The sequence below is a fragment of the Watersipora subatra genome, chromosome 7 (genome assembly GCF_963576615.1).
Source record: "Watersipora subatra chromosome 7, tzWatSuba1.1, whole genome shotgun sequence".
Lineage (NCBI taxonomy): Eukaryota > Metazoa > Bryozoa > Gymnolaemata > Cheilostomatida > Watersiporidae > Watersipora > Watersipora subatra.
In genome coordinates, this window is record NC_088714.1 from 33,329,330 (window position 1) to 33,348,591 (window position 19,262).

General features: G+C 37.8%; 1 protein-coding gene across 2 annotated transcripts in view; it reads left to right on the forward strand.

Annotated features, from left to right (window-relative positions):
• Positions 1-19,262, forward strand: part of LOC137399805 (transcriptional adapter 3-B-like) — a 34,615-nt gene that overhangs the window by 5,312 nt on the left and 10,041 nt on the right. The window contains exons 3-9 of one of the 2 annotated variants that reach the window (XM_068086033.1): positions 3,155-3,304; positions 8,434-8,547; positions 8,841-8,961; positions 9,139-9,280; positions 9,674-9,786; positions 12,347-12,466; positions 12,814-12,843. In XM_068086033.1, the coding sequence (XP_067942134.1) occupies positions 3,155-3,304; positions 8,434-8,547; positions 8,841-8,961; positions 9,139-9,280; positions 9,674-9,786; positions 12,347-12,466; positions 12,814-12,843 (790 nt within the window). The remainder of the gene's footprint in view (positions 1-3,154; positions 3,305-8,433; positions 8,548-8,840; positions 8,962-9,138; positions 9,281-9,673; positions 9,787-12,346; positions 12,467-12,813; positions 12,844-19,262) is intronic. The other variant, XM_068086034.1, reaches the window with a different exon arrangement.

The following is a 19,262-nucleotide window of genomic DNA, read 5'->3' on the forward strand; positions in this document are numbered from 1 at the left end:
CCATCAACAGTTTTCTGGAAAATCGCTGCTCCTAAACCATAGGAGGAAGCATCAGTGGAAAGCCAGGTCTCGGCTTCCATATCAAATGGGACTAGCACCGGGAAAGAGGAGATCTTTTGCTTCAGCACCTCAAACTCTTCGGTCATTTCAGCTGTCCAATACCAATCGTTATCTTTCAGCTTGAGGAGAGATCTCATCTTGATGGTGTCATCTGCTAGGGTAGACATAAACTTACCAAGATAATTGACCATACCAAGGAATCTCTTTAAGCCTTTCCTGTTTTTAGGAATAGGGAAATCTTGTATGGCTGATACTTTTCCTGGATCTGCATGTATACCTGATTCGTCTATTACATGACCCAAAAAGGTGATACGAGTCCGAGAGAACTCACGCTTTTCTTCATTTAGAGTAATGCCTGCAGAAGCCAAATGTGATAACACTTCTTTCACTTTACTGACGTGTTCATCTTCAGTTTCCGTATGGATTAAGATGTCATCCATTTGACATAAAACACCTTCAGTGCCCTCCAGAGCCTTCTGCATTTCTCTTTGAAATATTTCGGAAGCCGATGAAATGCCAAACGGCAAACGCTTGCAGAAAAACCTACCAAACGGTGTGATAAAAGTAGTCAGTTTCTGCGAACTTTCATCCAACCGAAGCTGCCAATACCCGCTGTTTGCATCTAATTTCGAGAACACTCGTGACTTACCCAGACTGGCTATTGTCTCATCAGTGGCTGGAAGCGGGTGGTAAGCCCTTTTTACTGCTTTATTCAGGCGGGTAAAATCTATGCATACTCTGATCTTCCCATCTTTCTGGGGCACAACTATACAAGGAGCGCACCAGTCTGTGGGCTCCTCTATCCTCTGGATAACTCCAATCCTCTCCATTCGGTGGAGCTCTTCTTGTAAAAGCCGGCGCCGAGCTGCAGCTATTCTTGTAGGAGTAGATTGAGCAAAAGGAGTTCTTTCAGCTGAATTTGCACTCTGGATTTCATGGTACCTAAGCCTGAAAACAATGACGGAAACATCTCTTTCCAACCTGTTGACGAACCTTCTGCAATTTCAGACACTTTGAGAATGCCCAGCTGTTTGATGGCCGGTTTGCCTAACAGAGGACTAGCAAGCCCTTCAACAACGTAAACCCTCTCTTTGTGGCGTCTTCCTTCATGAGATAGTTCAACGATAGCCGCTCCAGGTACTGTAAGCTTAGCGTTTTCCGCGCCGAACAATTCTCAAGTAGTAGGTGTCAGTTTCAACCCAAGAGCATCGCAGACACTAACTGGAATAGCTGAAACTGCAGCACCCGAGTCTACTTTAAATCTCACTTTTTTTGAGTTCATCTGTAACTCTACGTACCAGGCATTTTCTGTTTCCGAGATGGTGTCAATGGTGTCAATGTAGTTTATGCGGCTTAGTCATTGGTAACTTCCTAAAAACAAGCTATCTACTCCATCGTCATTTTCCTCCAGTGCAGATACTTGCTGGGCTCCTTTGCACATTTTTGCCCGGTGACCTTTTCTTTTGCATTTGTTGCAGCTTGACCTTTCTGCCGGGCAACGACCACCAAAATGCTTCCACTTTCCACATTTTGAGCATGGCTGGTCCTTTGCGTTACTGCTCTTGTTTTCCTCAGTGTCAGTCATTTGTTTAGACGATTTGGGTTTATATCGCTGTACCGAGTCTACATTCCCAGCATACTCTTCTTTACCGGGACCCAGAGCACCAGACGTAGACGCCATCGCAGCTACATGCTCCTGATTTGATACATATTGCTTCGCCTTTTGAATGCATAACCTTAGTGTGAGATCAGGCACATCAATCAGGTACTTGCGAAGCTCGATGTCACGCACTCCCACCACTATTCTATCCCTTACCAAGTCATCTCGCATATCGCCGTAGTCACAATTCTCACTCTGAACTTGGAGTTTAACTATAAACTGGTGAAGAGATTGGCCAGGTTGCTGAGTCATCTTATTAAACACTGAGCGCTCAAAAATAACATTTTTAACAGGCTCAAAATATGCATCAAAAAATTTGATGCAGTTGGCCAGTGTTTTCTTTTTGTTTTCGTCAGATGGCACGAAGGTGAACTGATTGTAAACTGGTACCGAGTCACTACCCATGGCCATAAGCATGTGACCGATCTGTTCGTCTACAGTGAGTTCTCTTAGTTTCTTCACAATCACATATACCTATATTAAACTGCTCTTTAAAAACTTTCCAAGCGGTAGCCAGGTTGCCCGAGGAAAAATCCAAGGGCTTTACAAACTTTTCAGGCTTGGTTTCACCACTAGCAGACATACTCTATACAGTTTTATTGGCAGCACACCACAATCAAGAAGATACTATGGATCGTGATTAGCAGGGAACAAGTTAGATAACACCAAAATATATGAGAGTGACAGTATAATTCACTATATTGTCTTTAAGAGTCAGGGTAGCAAAATTTTGCTTCACACAAAGTACGCCTTCTCCTGCGATATCTCAGCAAATATCCGATCCTTTGCCTCAACGCAACAGCTTCCAGAGAATCTGTGCCTTGTCGAGCTCGCCGTTGTAAAATACCGTCACACAAACAGCAACGTTTTACACGATTACGCTTGTAGGTTTGATATATTCTGACACCATATGAAGCTATATGATCTTACTTGATTATGCGTACATCAGTTGCTCCTCCTCCGTGAAACGCGCCCAGAATAATCCCGCTCTCGTCGTAGCCTCCGGTCCCTTTTTTTCAGCCGATCTCCCTCCACCGGAAACATCCCCTTCCTTCTTTTGTCCTTAATCTCCTCCGCCCGTGATGTCGTAAATACAGATCGTAATTCCTGTTCAGTATTACCTTACAGATGCCACTGCTATCAGAATGTCATATTATAGATTCTCTCTTCTAATTGGCTTATGCTTGATCATAGGAGAAGACAATTACACAGATTGCTACAGTTCTGCTTCCTGATTTTCCAAGATTGTCATGTCGTCTTCATTTAGAAACCAACATTCATTCCACGATTTGCTTGCTCATAAATTTATAACCAAAGTCTGAGCAAACTGATTTACCGTTTATTTCAACTTGTGTTGACATTTGCTATCATGATGGTAATGATTCAAGGCAAGAGTTTTTCTGTGAAGCGGATGTGAATATTCTATTTATTTAGCTGGATGAAGAGGTGTCGGAAAGTACAAAGTCAGCGCGGAGCACACCAGTAGTAGATAAGGCTCTAGCACGAAACCTCAGAGACACCCCCAACAGATCGGAGACGAATTCTCCGGCCCCGGCTCGCTCAAAGCACAAACAAGAGAAACATGTAGGTGTTTGAAGAGCGTCTTCTTGTCCTCTTAGCTTCACAAATGCATTTGCTTGAGAGGTAATATTGTAATGCATTAGGATCTAGACGGCGGGTTGTACATCCGCTGAAGGTGGGTTTTTACGTGTAGATATGCCTGAACGTGAGCTCTAGACGTTATACACACTAGTAGTGCATTCATATAGTTGGTCCAATATGAAAAGCTAAATTGCACTATGTATTGGTTAACCCTCAATTGATGCAGTTGAGACTACATTCAAACCTGTACTTTGTTTACTCCAACGTTCACATTTAGCAACGGACGATGCAAGATTAAATAAATAATTGGCTATAATTTTTAACAGGCTCCAATCAAAGTTGTACAAAACCTTAACAATTATTAAATGTATGTTAGTATAAGTTGTGTTGTGTTCTCTATCACCACCTTTACCTCTGATTATATGCATCACCGATCCTTCTCTTCCATTTGTGTGTCTCTAGGCTGAAGTAACAACAAAAAACCTTTTTATTAATTATCAGAGATGGACACTTGACTAACATGCTTGCTTGAGCAAGCCTTAGAGCACATCAATTATATCAGTACTTTTATCATATATTTCAGTACTTCAGAGTCTTGGCTTCCGAATGAGCCTATATTTAATACACAAAGAATAATAGAACTATGAAAAACAGGGTGTCAAAAGTATGTCCTGCAATAAAAAAACACTTGGCTGTGGTTCCCACAATATGATGTCATAATTAGCAATTAGCCGTAGGTCGTCGATCCCTTTCCCTGCCATTGAGGCTGCGCTTTTTTGTGACAATCGGTGCTGTTAAACCCAGAGAGCGCTAATAATAAACTAGCATTCTAGATAATCAACAATGCCTGGGGATCGTGCTAACGCCCGACCAATACAAACACATGTTCTGGGTTAATATATTTCGGGTGATTGTTACAGTTTACTTTTTCATCCTTTCGTTCATTGTAAACATTTATAGTAATTATTATCACATCGTTTTCTGAAGAATTTGTATCACTTTCCATGTTGCTTCCTAAATATGATTATGCTTCAATAAATATGCTGTCGTTGATAAAGGTAATGAAATCACATCGCATCTTTATTTTTATGCCTATGTTGTCATGCTTATATTTATTTCTCTATATTTATAAATACTCGCTTTAACCCTTTCGCTGCAGAAAGTTTTTAGTTTAAAAGTTTGGGAATAAAAGTTGGTCTAAAAGTTTAGCTCGAGTATATCATTCATTTTGTTAAAAGCCTTTATAATGGCTTCAGTACCAATACAAAACATTGATCATGGATCAGAGTTAACATATCCCCCAAAGTGTTGCCGCAATAAGTTTAGGATAGTGGGTTATCATTTTAGTAAAACAACCAACCGGATAATTTTTTTGTACTCAGAAATCGCTGTATAAAATCATGGTTTTCGCATATTTTTATTTCCAGTTTAGGATGAATGAAAAGAAAAGTTGTAAACAACGATCTAAACATGTTTAAAGTAGTGAAAATCGTCAAAATTTGGCCTGTGATCTCTTTGGCGATTGTATTGTTTTATTAGAGAATAAGCATCTGCGTTTTGGTCAAACTGCATACAATATGGCGTTGTTTTTGCAGCCGGTTTCACTAAACCAAAGAAAATATTAAACATGTTTATTTGTCTAATGCATCGATTCTTGTGCAAAATTTTCTGCTTATTCCAAAACATTTAAAATCAAAGCTCTGTGACAGAAACTCTGGCTTTTACAGCTAAAATACCGAGTCTATGTCAGCAAAACCTTTTGGGCATGAATTAATTCAATTGGAATGTGCAAAAGATTCTGTAGCAACAGAGTTAATATTCAAGAGGCTGAACCAATGTGTGTAGTTAAGTTGGTGATTGTGGTTCATTGTCATTTTGGTAGTTTGCCAGGAGTCAATTTTTTGGTAAGAATTAATTTGATCTATTTGGGTAAATTGAATTAAACTGATTAATTGAAGTTAGGCTAGCTAAAGAATTGAGAATTGAGTTGTTGTGTTTTACAATTAAATACTGAATTGAGTCAATTCTTAAAACATCTATGATGCAAAAGCATTGGCAATTGAATTGTTAATTTCTTGATGAGACTGGAACTGAACCTCTTTTTAAAGCCTTAAAACATCTTTATAAATTGTTCCTTTGGTTTATTTTTTACATATTATTTAGTGTTTTATATTTCTTTTGTGATGTAACGGATATGATTTGATGTTGGTTTAAATAATCTCTTACATAACTTTTATTTGTGCAAAGCTTTCAAATATAGCACTTAGGAAATGTAGCAGAAGATAGAATACTTTTAAACTTGGGCCTGAATTCGCAGGAATTACATGAGAAAAAGATGCTTGCGTTCACATGTACAATGTTAGTTGTTAGTGATTACGAGGCATTGGCACAAGCCGGGTATGGAGTTTAGAGTCACTGTACCAGTAGAGGAACATGAGAGTAGATAGTAGAACTATAGACGAATAGAACTTCTCATAGAGCTAACGTATATACTCATATATTGCATGAAGGGCGATTGATGCAACTGTGATCAAAGTCCTGGTGGGCTGTTTGTGCTATTGACTGTGAAGTATTGATATGTAGGTTTCTTATCAAAACTTGGTTAATTTCTTTTTAATCTTTTACTATTAATGGAGAGAACCTACAAAGTGTCACATGACCAGTATAATATGATCATGAGAATGGTAAAAAGCAAAATAGTGTTTCCCAAAGTAAATACAGTTGGCTTACTAGACTGATTATGGTGCATTTATTCCAGACTGTTTATGGTGCAATTATTTAGATTACAGTTACAATTAATTTTGTGTTTTTGTTTTGTTGACGAATTCAATGAAAACATTTTTCAGTCAGAAGCGAAGCCCATATCGTACGCTCTCGTCTCTATCATATGTTTCGGTTAACAAATATTTGCATTGCTATTGTTAGCCGCTTACATTTGTACACACTTGGAAAATCCACTAGCTCCAAAATAGTGTTTACACGACTCGCTTATGGCTAGCACCCGTACCTACATGATATAAATGGCTAGCACGCGTACCTACATGATATAAATGGCTAGCACGCGTACCTACATGATATAAATGCCATACTATGTGTAGAGGTTAATGTATTTCTTTTGATGAGTTAACCTGGAAGCCGAAAGCACCCGCGGTGGTTTTGACTTTTTATAGCCGTATGTGTGACGGAAAGGAGTGTGAATGATATTGCTAGTCTGAGAGACTGTATAATGTGACAGTTGTGCAAAATTAAACACCCTTGCTCGTTTTCAAGTTTGCTACTGTGTGAGTATACAGAGTAGATGTTATTGTTGGCTATTATTTGTAATGTTGTTAGTTATTGTTAGTTTTGTTTTTACATTTATGACACTAAATAGTGCAACGCCTTTCTTTTTATTTCTTTGTTTTTTTTTCGTGGCATCGTAAGTAAAAAATTTCTTTTATAAAATGGATTATGGACTGCCCAATAATATTATGTATATCATAGGATTAGAGCGGTAAAACCCTGTTTTGTTCTACACTATTACAGTGCACCCTCTACGCTATTGTTCTACACTATTACAGTGCACCCTTTACACTATTGTTCTACACTATTACAGTGCACCCTTTACACTATTGTTCTACACTATTACAGTGTATCCTCTACGCTATTGTTCTACACTATTACAGTGCACCCTCTACGCTATTGTTCTACACTATTACAGTGCACCCTCTACGCTATTGTTCTACACTATTACAGTGCACCCTCTACGCTATTGTTCTACACTATTACAGTGCACCCTCTACACTATTGTTCTACACTTTTACAGTGCACTCTCTACACTATTGTTCTACACTATTACAGTGCACCCTTTACACTATTGTTCTACACTATTACAGTGCACCCTCTACACTATTGTTCTACACTATTACAGTGCACCCTCAGGATACGATTACCCTGATGTACAATTTTTCAATTACAAAGTTGAACATGATGATTTTTTCACCTCACCATACGAATCCTATTTCACCATACGAATCCTATTTCACCATACTAATCCTATTTCACCATACGAATCCTATTTCACTATACGAATCCTATTTCACCAAACGAATCCTATTTCACCATACGAATCCTATTTCACCATACGAATCCTATTTCACCATACGAATCCTATTTCACCATACTAATCCTATTGCACCATACGAATTCAACTAAATTTTCATCCGAGTTCAAGTTTGGCAGCGGGTGTGCTTATGACGTACAACAAAATAACAAAGACGCTAATGCTAAGCGCTGAAAATATTTTCACAACGCTTGAAAAAGGCATGATGACCGATTTGTTTCAGTTCAGCATTTCTCGTGTGTAAAACAGTAATATTTTCTCTTTAAAACCAGTAGCAAAGTTGGAGTTGCGATTTCTTTAAACAGAAGGTCACACAACTTTCACTAACCTGCTAACACAAGTCCACTTCATTACAAAAACAGCATCGTTCGGACTTTCCTGCCGATTTAGGTTGAAGAAGGTTTTAAACAGGCTCGCTAAAAGTCATAGTGAAAGCGCAGACAAAAACTGATAAGTGATAAAATTTTAGTGATAAAAAGTTGAAATTCAGTAAAACGGTTTAAAATACATACTAAAACTTAGCTTTAAGTGTGTGTGTTTAGTAAGCTAAACTTATTTGAGGTGAATTCAAAGTTTATGTTATATGTAAGCCTGTCTTGAAGGTAAGAACTACCTACGGTATGTACTACTTTTACTGTGCATACGCGTACATAGTAAGGTTTCATTTTATTGCCGATCACACTCACTAAATACACTAAATACACTTAAGTTACTATAGGTAACTATAGTTACTAAGGTTAAAATACTGTTTTGTTACTAATTTTTAATATGTACAGCACTTATGTAAAATTTTAACGATTTTTACCAGGGAATGTTTGCATTATATAATTATTATAGTTTCTATATCTCTACATACGATTTTCTCACCGTACAATGCCAACCCTGGAACAGATCAGATTTGTATCCTGAGGGTGTAATGTAGTTGATTGGAAGTTGAATCCGCTAGAAGCATTGACAAGCAACTATAGTGTACAATTATATCTTTAGTAGGTCATTTTTATGCCTTCAGACCAAGCCACCAGCTGCAGAGGCACTGGGCCGTCAGCCAAAATCCGATGCTCCAGAAAAATTTTGGGCAATAGTTGAGCCGTACTGCAGCGATATTAGCCCTGATGATACAAAGGTAGGAAGTTTGTGTCTTACAATCCATGTTTTTTTTTTGCAACAACTGCTTTATTATCGTCTTAAACATGACCACTGGTACATTATTGTCATATGTGCTTGCCACAGCTAGATTCAGCTTTTGTGGGGGCGACAATTTTTTTGTTTGCATCGAAATAAATATTTTATTACTTGAAGCTACATCTCTGTATAATTCTACTATAAAATGGTTTCACTCTTGACTTCAGTCAATTCAAAGTTGTCTTTCCTATTAGAAACTGGTGAGAGTAGACAATTACCAATTATCTTTTGTAGTCTTTAGAAGAGCTGATGAAATCCCACGAGGATGATGTTGACTGCTATAAGATACCCTCCCTAGGCAAGCATTTTTCCCTCAAGTGGCAGACAGAAGACTCAGAGCAAGAGAGGAAGGACGGCAAGTGTCATTACTCATCCATTTATTGTTTTATTGCATCGATATATAATTAAATTTAAATAATATAAAGAATGTTTTTAAATCTTTTCAATTCCGTTTTCTGATTTTGAATTGCAGCTCATTTTCAGATAGTACCTTCTTTAGGCTATAGAGAGTAACTTTAGTCATGTTCGACAGGCGCCAAGTTTAACGAAAAACGGAAGATGTTAGTTGCTGGGCAGAAGAGAAGATTAGATAGTACTGGTGAGACTTCTTGTTCTTCGGTAGAAGAAATGTCGAGCAAGGCATCAACTGCTGGAAACGCAAGTCCAACTGATGGGTGAATGTCTTAAATTGAGTAGTACCTCTAATCATTGCATCTAAGAATAGACTAGAGATGCTAATAATTGCATCTAAGAATAGACTAGAGATGCTAATAATTGTATCTAAGAATAGACTAGAGATGCTAATAATTGTATCTAAGAATAGTCTAGAGATGCTAATAATTGTATCTAAGAATAGACTAGAGATGCTAATAATTGTATCTAAGAATAGACTAGAGATGCTAATAATTGTATCTAAGAATAGACTAGAGATGCTAGATGAAGAGTGTTCTGTCCAGAATGTGGCTATTGGCAATTTGAGACTCTCTGCAGTGATTCAGCAAAAAGTAAAAAGTGTCCTTTATATGAGGTTTTCTCTGATTGAAACTTTTTGATTGGGCTCTTTGCAGGGATGACTTGGAAGAATCTCCATTTGGTCCACTCACTCAGAGACTCGTCGCTGCACTTCTTGAGGAGAACATTATGGGTTCAGTCGATGACGCAGAACCTACGGACACCGATGGTAATCATGTATACATAACATACCCTACGGCTGCTAATTATGTCTCACATAAAACGTAACTACTGGTTTCCTTCGATGCATTGATGCATTAGAACTCAGAAAGTTACAAAGATTTGATTTTTCAAAAGAGATTTTCTCATGTTTATCTGTTGAAGAATGAGTTCTTCCAAATATCCTATGACCAATAGGAATTATAGACTTCAACGATTCCAAAAGCTTTTCGTCTTTGTTCAAAACTTCGAATGCGGCAGTAACCATTCATGACGGTTCGCTAAAATGAAACTTATTTTAAAGTCGGTATTATTTAAGACAAGAGAAACTGTGTGTGGGCAATCTAGACCACTAGGCCACACCTATACAATCTAGACCACTAGGCCACACCCATACAATCTAGACCACTAGGCCACACCTATACAATCTAGAACACTAGGCCACACCTATACAATCTAGACCACTAGGCCACACCTATACAATCTAGAACACTAGGCCACACCCATACAATCTAGACCACTAGGCCACACCTATACAATCTAGACCACTAGGCCACACCCATACAATCTAGACCACTAGGCCACACCTATACAATCTAGACCACTAGGCCACACCTATACAATCTAGACCACTAGGCCACACCTATACAATCTAGACCACTAGGCCACACCCATACAATCTAGAACACTAGGCCACACCTATACAATCTAGAACACTAGGCCACACCCATACAATTTAGACCACTAGGCCACACCTATACAATCTAGACCACTAGGCCACACCCATGCAATCTAGACCACTAGGCCACACCTATACAATCTAGACCACTAGGCCACACCTATACAATCTAGACCACTAGGCCACACCCATACAATCTAGAACACTAGGCCACACCCATACAATCTAGAACACTAGGCCACACCTATACAATCTAGAACACTAGGCCACACCTATACAATCTAGACCACTAGGCCACACCCATACAATCTAGACCACTAGGCCACACCTATACAATCTAGAACACTAGGCCACACCTATACAATCTAGAACACTAGGCCACACCTATATAATCTAGACCACTAGGCCACACCTATACAATCTAGAACACTAGGCCACACCTATGCAATCTAGAACACTAGGCCACACCTATACTACTAACAATAACTTTAAAAAGAAAGAATTCATAAAGATGAACAACCGAATCAGGTTAACAAATGTGTAAAAGTAGGAAAAGATTTTTCAAATATTTGCTAACCTAAGCTCTTCCCTGAGTGTATGAAAACTTCACCTGAAATTACTGTAAATTTCGGTGTTCACGTTGACCCGGCATACAAGTCAAGGTCTCAAGTTTGGTTTAAAAGTTCTGGTTTTGATATGTACCTGCCGTGTAAGTCGACCCTCTTCTCTGACTCAAATTGTTTTATCGCTAATAATTCAGTCCGCATCAGAAGCGGGTGATGCGTAGTGAAGAAATGGCATTCAAAAACTCCATCAGCAAAATGCCCATGTTTTTTGTGCCATTGGCAATACGTACAACAATTAACAAAAGAGTGAGAGATGACAGTTCTAGTGAAGACCTCAAGGCACAAACAACAATGCTTCACCATCGTATTGGCACGCCTCGCCAATAGAACAAAACAATTTGAATGGTGAAGAATGAGACTTTGTGTTTGATCCATCTCGTGTTGAGTAGGATTACTAGTATTTTACTATGTTATAAATAAATCCCTATATGTCATAGCATGTAATTTAGATTTGCAATGATTTTTTGAAATTGAATTTTACTAGAATTCGTGTTATGAAATATAATTGCCATATAAGTCGAGGATGGATTTTTAAGCTAGAAATCTGGTGTCAAATTTTTGACATATACGCCAGAATTTACTGTACATTTTATGATGAAATAACGATTGCTGCAAATATATCTTTTAAATATGAACATGCTGTATTTTTGCTATTATTATATTTGTTCAGCTTGCATGCTCTTTTGCCAAACATGAATGTTGGAAAATTTATAAGTTGAAGTTGTCAAAAGCTCTCTACAAGCTCACCGCTAGCTCCTATTCATTCCATTTTGTATGATAAATAAAGTTGCTATATTGCTATTGTGCGAATACAGATTGGGAGTTGTGCGCACATTGAGTTACTTTGTGACAAGTGTTTTCTTGCAACCATGCGCATGTTGTGGATCAACGTGGGTGCTTTGTTAAAGAAAGATAAGGAACTACGGCAGAGGTCATAGCAACGCACTCCTGTCTCCCTGAGCAGCGAACCTTTGAAATAGGACCGACTGAAGTGTGGAAAACGTTTAAAATTTTAAAATGGAATAGCTTGCGCGGCATTTTCTTGAGCATTGTTCACAAGGGCCTTTTTCATCTTTCACAAGCATGAAACATTCGATAAAAGCTTGCGAGTAACAAAACTCGCCTTAATTGCGGGTTTATGTCTTGTTCATCTTGCGGATGACCCCAAATTGCAGATTAACCACATCAAGGAGACATAGTTATCAAACACATGACATGTTCCATATATTGTGTAGCATATCAGTCTCATGACTGCATTTTTGTAGGCATGAAAACCATGGATGAAAGCATAAGTCAGGTGACACCGAGCATGCTTGCCAAACAGCTAAACATATCCAATGCCATGCAGCTGGACCGGCGAATACGAGCTGAGCTCGAGCAACTAGGTAGACCTTTTAATCTTCTATATTCTATCTTGCTGTATTGCCAGTCACCCTCTTGTTTAATCCGTATGTTCCAGCCCCTGTATTTGAACCCTTTGCTTAGGTGCATTTCTCCTCTTTGGCTGTCCTTCCCTCTGATGTGTCGCGTTCTTTCTTTTGAAGGAGGCTGTTTGATATAGAGTATTACTTAACATTCGTGAATTTTTTTTAGCTTTACTTTGTTAATTGATATTTGCCTGTTCTCCGTAATTTGGCATTGTTTTTTTAGTACTGAAAAGATTGATACATCTTGTGAAGATATTAAGTCGATTGATTAGAGCGAGATATACAATCAGTGCTAATGTTTATAGGGGTGCCGTATGAGACCCGACTGGCACAGCGTAGGTGATTGCGTAAATTTATTGCTTGACGTAGAATCATTATTGTTTAGATTTTATTATGCTGCCATTTTCTCTCTGTCGCTGCCCGTTTCTCTCTCTCTCTCTCGCTGTCTCACTTATCTATCACCTCTGCTCTCACACTGCTGTGCAGACACTCAGTCGTGCAGTCATAACTGCTGTCTAATCTATAAATAGTGTTTTATGCTGCAAGGTCAGCAGGATTTATAGATATGAGAGGATAATAGAAGTACATTTGTCCCCGCCATACGACATTAATTAATTCTGGTTAATTCGGAAGACGAAAATGTCATATAGAGGATTATAATAGAGTCCCATAGTAATTATCTAATGCCAACACCCCTGGTAAAAAAAACATCACAATTTTATATATACACTACATATTAGAAATTAGCAACAAAATAGTAGATTAACCTTAGTATTTTAAAGTTTACAGTAAATATTATATTAAACACTAAGATGCACATTAAATTCAATATCCCTTCACTCACTCAACATCAAGTTTTTACAAAACATGAAGAACGCTGAACTAAGAGAGTGAGCACCGTATCTCTTTCAGGCGTTGCGGGAGGGATTTCGGCAAGTAGCATCTCGGCATCTTTGTTATTCCGACGTCTTCAGCACACCGACTACCAAATTTGAATTTCAAGAGAAATTTTTGTTGATGTCGTATGGCGAAGAAAATGCTGTAACAAGGGTCAGAAAAACTGCGTTCCACCTCGTAAAGCGAAAATACCGTAAGACAGAGATGCCGTAACCCGGGGGTCCACTGTACTGTCTTTCTGATACTCTAAGCAAACTCACCATTATTGCGCAATGTTGTAATATTGTATACAGCTGCATTTAAGTCATTTCTTGTGTAAATCTCCAACACAATTCTATTTCCTCAAACTTGCAGCAAATTATTGCTAAATTGACTTTGCATATCTGATGGCTTGCGTTTCGACATTTTATTTTTATGCTGTGAAGTTCAGAGAAATTAAAGTTTCTCATTGATTACGAACAGATTTGAACAACTGTTTGGGCCTTTTAGTTTTTATATAGGATCAGAGACCTGGGATGATGATATATATCATGGTTGTTGTTTTTGTTTGATCGAGGCTCGTGTCTTATTCTTCATACACATCGCTAGTCATATATGCGAAAATACTGTCTATGTTGAGTACAGCTTTGTCCATAGAAAAGTGTAAAAACAGCTTTTTGACTCAAAACTGTCCCTTAGCTTTAAATAATTGGGTATATTACAGACTAATTTGGTTTTTTATTAAAACCTCTTCCTTTTAAGAAATTCATTATTGGCTATTGGTTTGATGAGTGATAGGAGATTGGAGGCAGTTATAAGGAGTGACAGGAGATTAGAGGCAGTTATAAGGAGTGACAGGAGATTAGAGGCAGTTATAAGGAGTGATAGGAGATTGGAGGCAGTTATAAGGAGTGATAGGAGATTGGAGGCAGTTATAAGGAGTGATAGGAGATTGGAGGCAGTTATAAGGAGTGATAGGAGATTGGAGGCAGTTATAAGGAATGATAGGAGATTAGAGGCAGTTATAAGGAGTGACAGGAGATTGGAGGCAGTTATAAGGAGTGATAGGAGATTAGAGGCAGTTATAAGGAGTGACAGGAGATTGGAGGCAGTTATAAGGAGTGATAAGAGATTGGAGGCAGTTATAAGGAGTGACAGGAGATTGGAGGCAGTTATAAGGAGTGGTAGGAGATTGGAGGCAGTTATAAGGAGTGATAGGAGATTGGAGGCAGTTATAAGGAGTGATAGGAGATTGGAGGCAGTTATAAGGAGTGATAGGAGATTGGAGGCAGTTATAAGGAGTGATAGGAGATTGGAGGCAGTTATAAGGAGTGATAGGAGATTGGAGGCAGTTATAAGGAGTGATAGGAGATTGGAGGCAGTTATAAGGAGTGATAGGAGATTGGAGGTAGTTATAAGGAGTGATAGGAGATTAGAGGCAGTTATAAGGAGTGACAGGAGATTGGAGGCAGTTATAAGGAATGATAGGAGATTGGAGGCAGTTATAAGGAGTGATAGGAGATTGGAGGCAGTTATAAGGAGTGATAGGAGATTGGAGGCAGTTATAAGGAGTGATAGGAGATTGGAGGCAGTTATAAGGAGTGATAGGAGATTGGAGGCAGTTATAAGGAGTGATAAGAGATTAGAGGCAGTTATAAGGAGCGATAGGAGATTGGAGGCAGTTATAAGGAGTGATAAGAGATTAGAGGCAGTTATAAGGAGCGATAGGAGATTGGAGGCAGTTATAAGGAGTGACAGGAGATTGGAGGCAGTTATAAGGAGTGATAGGAGATTAGAGGCAGTTATAAGGAGTGACAGGAGATTGGAGGCAGTTATAAGGAGTGATAGGAGATTGGAGGCAGTTATAAGGAGTGACAGGAGATTGGAGGCAGTTATAAGGAGTGATAGGAGATTGGAGGCAGTTATAAGGAGTGATAGGAGATTGGAGGCAGTTATAAGGAGTGATAGGAGATTGGAGGTAGTTATAAGGAGTGATAGGAGATTAGAGGCAGTTATAAGGAGTGACAGGAGATTGGAGGCAGTTATAAGGAGTGATAGGAGATTGGAGGCAGTTATAAGGAGTGATAGGAGATTGGAGGCAGTTATAAGGAGTGATAGGAGATTGGAGGCAGTTATAAGGAGTGATAGGAGATTGGAGGCAGTTATAAGGAGTGATAGGAGATTGGAGGCAGTTATAAGGAGTGATAAGAGATTAGAGGCAGTTATAAGGAGCGATAGGAGATTGGAGGCAGTTATAAGGAGTGATAAGAGATTAGAGGCAGTTATAAGGAGCGATAGGAGATTGGAGGCAGTTATAAGGAGTGATAAGAGATTAGAGGCAGTTATAAGGAGCGATAGGAGATTGGAGGCAGTTATAAGGAGTGACAGGAGATTGGAGGCAGTTATAAGGAGTGATAGGAGATTAGAGGCAGTTATAAGGAGTGACAGGAGATTGGAGGCAGTTATAAGGAGTGATAGGAGATTGGAGGCAGTTATAAGGAGTGACAGGAGATTGGAGGCAGTTATAAGGAGTGATAGGAGATTGGAGGCAGTTATAAGGAGTGATAGGAGATTGGAGGCAGTTATAAGGAGTGATAGGAGATTGGAGGCAGTTATAAGGAGTGATAGGAGATTGGAGGCAGTTATAAGGAGTGATAGGAGATAGGAGGCAGTTATAAGGAGTGATAGGAGATTGGAGGCAGTTATAAGGAGTGATAGGAGATTGGAGGCAGTTATAAGGAGTGATAGGAGATTGGAGGCAGTTATAAGGAGTGATAGGAGATTGGAGGCAGTTATAAGGAGTGATAGGAGATTGGAGGCAGTTATAAGGAGTGACAGGAGATTGGAGGCAGTTATAAGGAGTGATAGGAGATTAGAGGCAGTTATAAGGAGTGATAGGAGATTGGAGGCAGTTATAAGGAGTGATAGGAGATTGGAGGCAGTTATAAGGAGTGATAGGAGATTAGAGGCAGTTATAAGGAATAATAAGTTTCTCATTCTTCAGTTTATGCAAAATCAAAATGGTGATTTGCTTCTGTCAGTCTGCCTTAACAGCGATGTTTTAGGGTTGCTGACTCTGCTGTATCAGCCTGAATGTCTACAGAGTAAAATATCAGACAGTTTTTCAGATTTTTGTATCACCTGAGAGTGAGAATTCTTGTCGTTTTAAACATGGTTAATATAAAAATATTTGGCTGTTTTGAGCTCTGCTGACATTCTAAATGGAGTAATAGCGACATAGAGAAGAGGCCCGACAATAGAGATCCCTTAGAAATATGAGACTAAACAACTTTGGTTTGGTACAAGAGCACACTTATCTCGTTTAGTATTATCTACTATAGTTCATCCTATAATTAATATCTTGTCATCACACAGATCTACAAATGCACACCATATTATTACAAAATCGTTTCAACCCCAAAACAACATTTTCAGAGAAAAACATAATATTTTGTTTTGTAATTGTTTTTATAGATTTCACCTTGCTCACAATATCTAAATTTATAATGGAGTTAAATGTGAGTAATATCTAGATTTGCCTTCGCATACTAAAGTGAACAACCTTATACATTGTCTGTCATGTGTATTTATTTAAACTATAAAATGCATAAAAATAAGTGTTATACATGAGCTGAACATCTCCTATAGCCTGAGGACCTGTCATTGTTCTGGGTCCTATAGGGAATTGTATTTCCTGATACGAATTCGGTTGCGAAAGCTCTCACTAGGCAAACAAAGGTGCGACTACTGTTTTTAGCCTCGTTTCCTAGTTGATTCACCGGGGAATATTATAGAATTAGTGCAGTGCTTGGTATGCCCTGGCTATCTGATTTTGGCTGATTTGCCTTTCTAACCACCTACACTCTCTTCTCGCTTTCACACTTGTTTGGTATGTCTAGTTTGCTTTTTTGTATTTAAGGTACAACTTGGTGCTTATTATGTATCGCAAGTGTTACCAGTAAACGTTGTTGGCTGTACTTCATGGCTTGCTTGAGAAGCTTTGAGAATTTAAATTGATAACGTAAGGTAGCAATAGAATGTTTGAATTATTGTGCTTTATTAGATAAATTTTCAAGTCTTTTAGTAGTTTTATGTAAACCAAAACTTGGTAATGCAACCCCTCTAATTCAAATGATTGTATAGTTTATGTGAAATGGAAATTATCTTCTCCCAAATATCTTCCGCTTGGAAGAATATAATAACATTTAGTATACAATGTCAACAATGACAGTCTGATTGTTATGGAAACCTTCATGAAGTTAGTGGGATTTTTACAGCATCCTAACCCCCTAGCAGCACTACCAGCCATTATTTTGTGGTATTAAATTTTCCATTTTTCACTGATTTATTTAAATTCTTCATTCCAGAATGTTCTTTTCCAACATTTGTGAAAAAAACACTTGGAGAACTTTACAACTTAGCCTATCAGACTGCTGAAATCTCAGCTTAAAAATGTGAAAGTTTTTCCCTCAGAAGTAACTGCCTGCAGATATTGCTTTTTTAAAAGTTTTTTTTATATTCGATGCTTTCATTATTTATGTAATAGCTTGTGGTTCCTCTTTGTACTTCTCCAGCCTGCCATGAGCACCAGCAATTACATCTTATATAAAGTTAATAACAACAGTTTTATATAAAGTTAATAACAACAGTTTTATATAAAGTTAATAACAACAGTTTTATATAAAGTTAATAACAACAGTTTTATATAAAGTTAATAACAACAGTTTTATATAAAGTTAATAACAACAGTTTTATATAAAGTTAATAACAACAGTTTTATATAAAGTTAATAACAACAGTTTTATATAAAGTTAATAACAACAATTTTATATAAAATTAATAACAACAGTTTTATATAAAGTTAATAACAACAGTTTTATATAAAGTTAATAACAACAGTTTTATATAAAGTTAATAACAACAGTTTTATATAAAGTTAATAACAACAGTTTTATATAAAGTTAATAACAACAGTTTTATATAAAGTTAATAACAACAGTTTTGAGATTTGTAGGCTTACATCTGGGAACTGTAATCTAACATAGCAGTTTTGTAGGGTGGAGCTTCGCTGAACAAACAAACAGCGAGGTCACCCTGATTGTTGCTATGGCAACCGCTGTATTAGAGTTCGCTAGTCTCTAACACGAGTTGCAGGAATAATTACTTTACTAATAAGAACATATCTAGAGTTTTCCTCCCAATCAGCTCCTCCATCCAGTTTCGTGTTTTTTCACTACCACAATGTGACGACCCACCCTTTCTCCTTTGAAATTCAAATAAATGTCAAACGTGTGACCATGAATCACTAGACTTAGCAAACCTTTAAACATCAAACATAAAGTTTAACAAATCTGTAGCTGTGAAATATAATTTTTAGGAAACTTGTAGCTATGAAGCATAAGGCTTAATAAACCTCTGAGCGTGTAGGAAAGGATTAGAAAATTTCCAAGTTAAAATGATCTAGTAGATAATTATCCAGTAAAAAGAATTGCCAAATTGGGAATGGGCCAGTTCTTACATAAGAAATGTGTATTTTAGGTTAAGAGTTAATTTATTACCGTATAATATTTTATGTAGTCAGCTTAGAATACGCAATGCCTTTACATCTATTTTATTTAAATTACACATAAAAATGTTACCATAGAGAACTTCAGCTAATCTACGATACAGCAAGTTTTTATGAATGGTAATGCATAGAGAAGGTGATCCACTTTTTAATGTCCTTGTCTAAAGAGAGCATCATAGTAGTAAGTTTTGGTGCATACATGAGAAGTGTCAAAAATGTTGCAGTCGATAGAACCTTCGTATCATTCGGGCTGTTAAAAAACATTCAAGAAGATTGCAGTAACTTGAAGAGCGACCAGTCTTCTCTCATCGG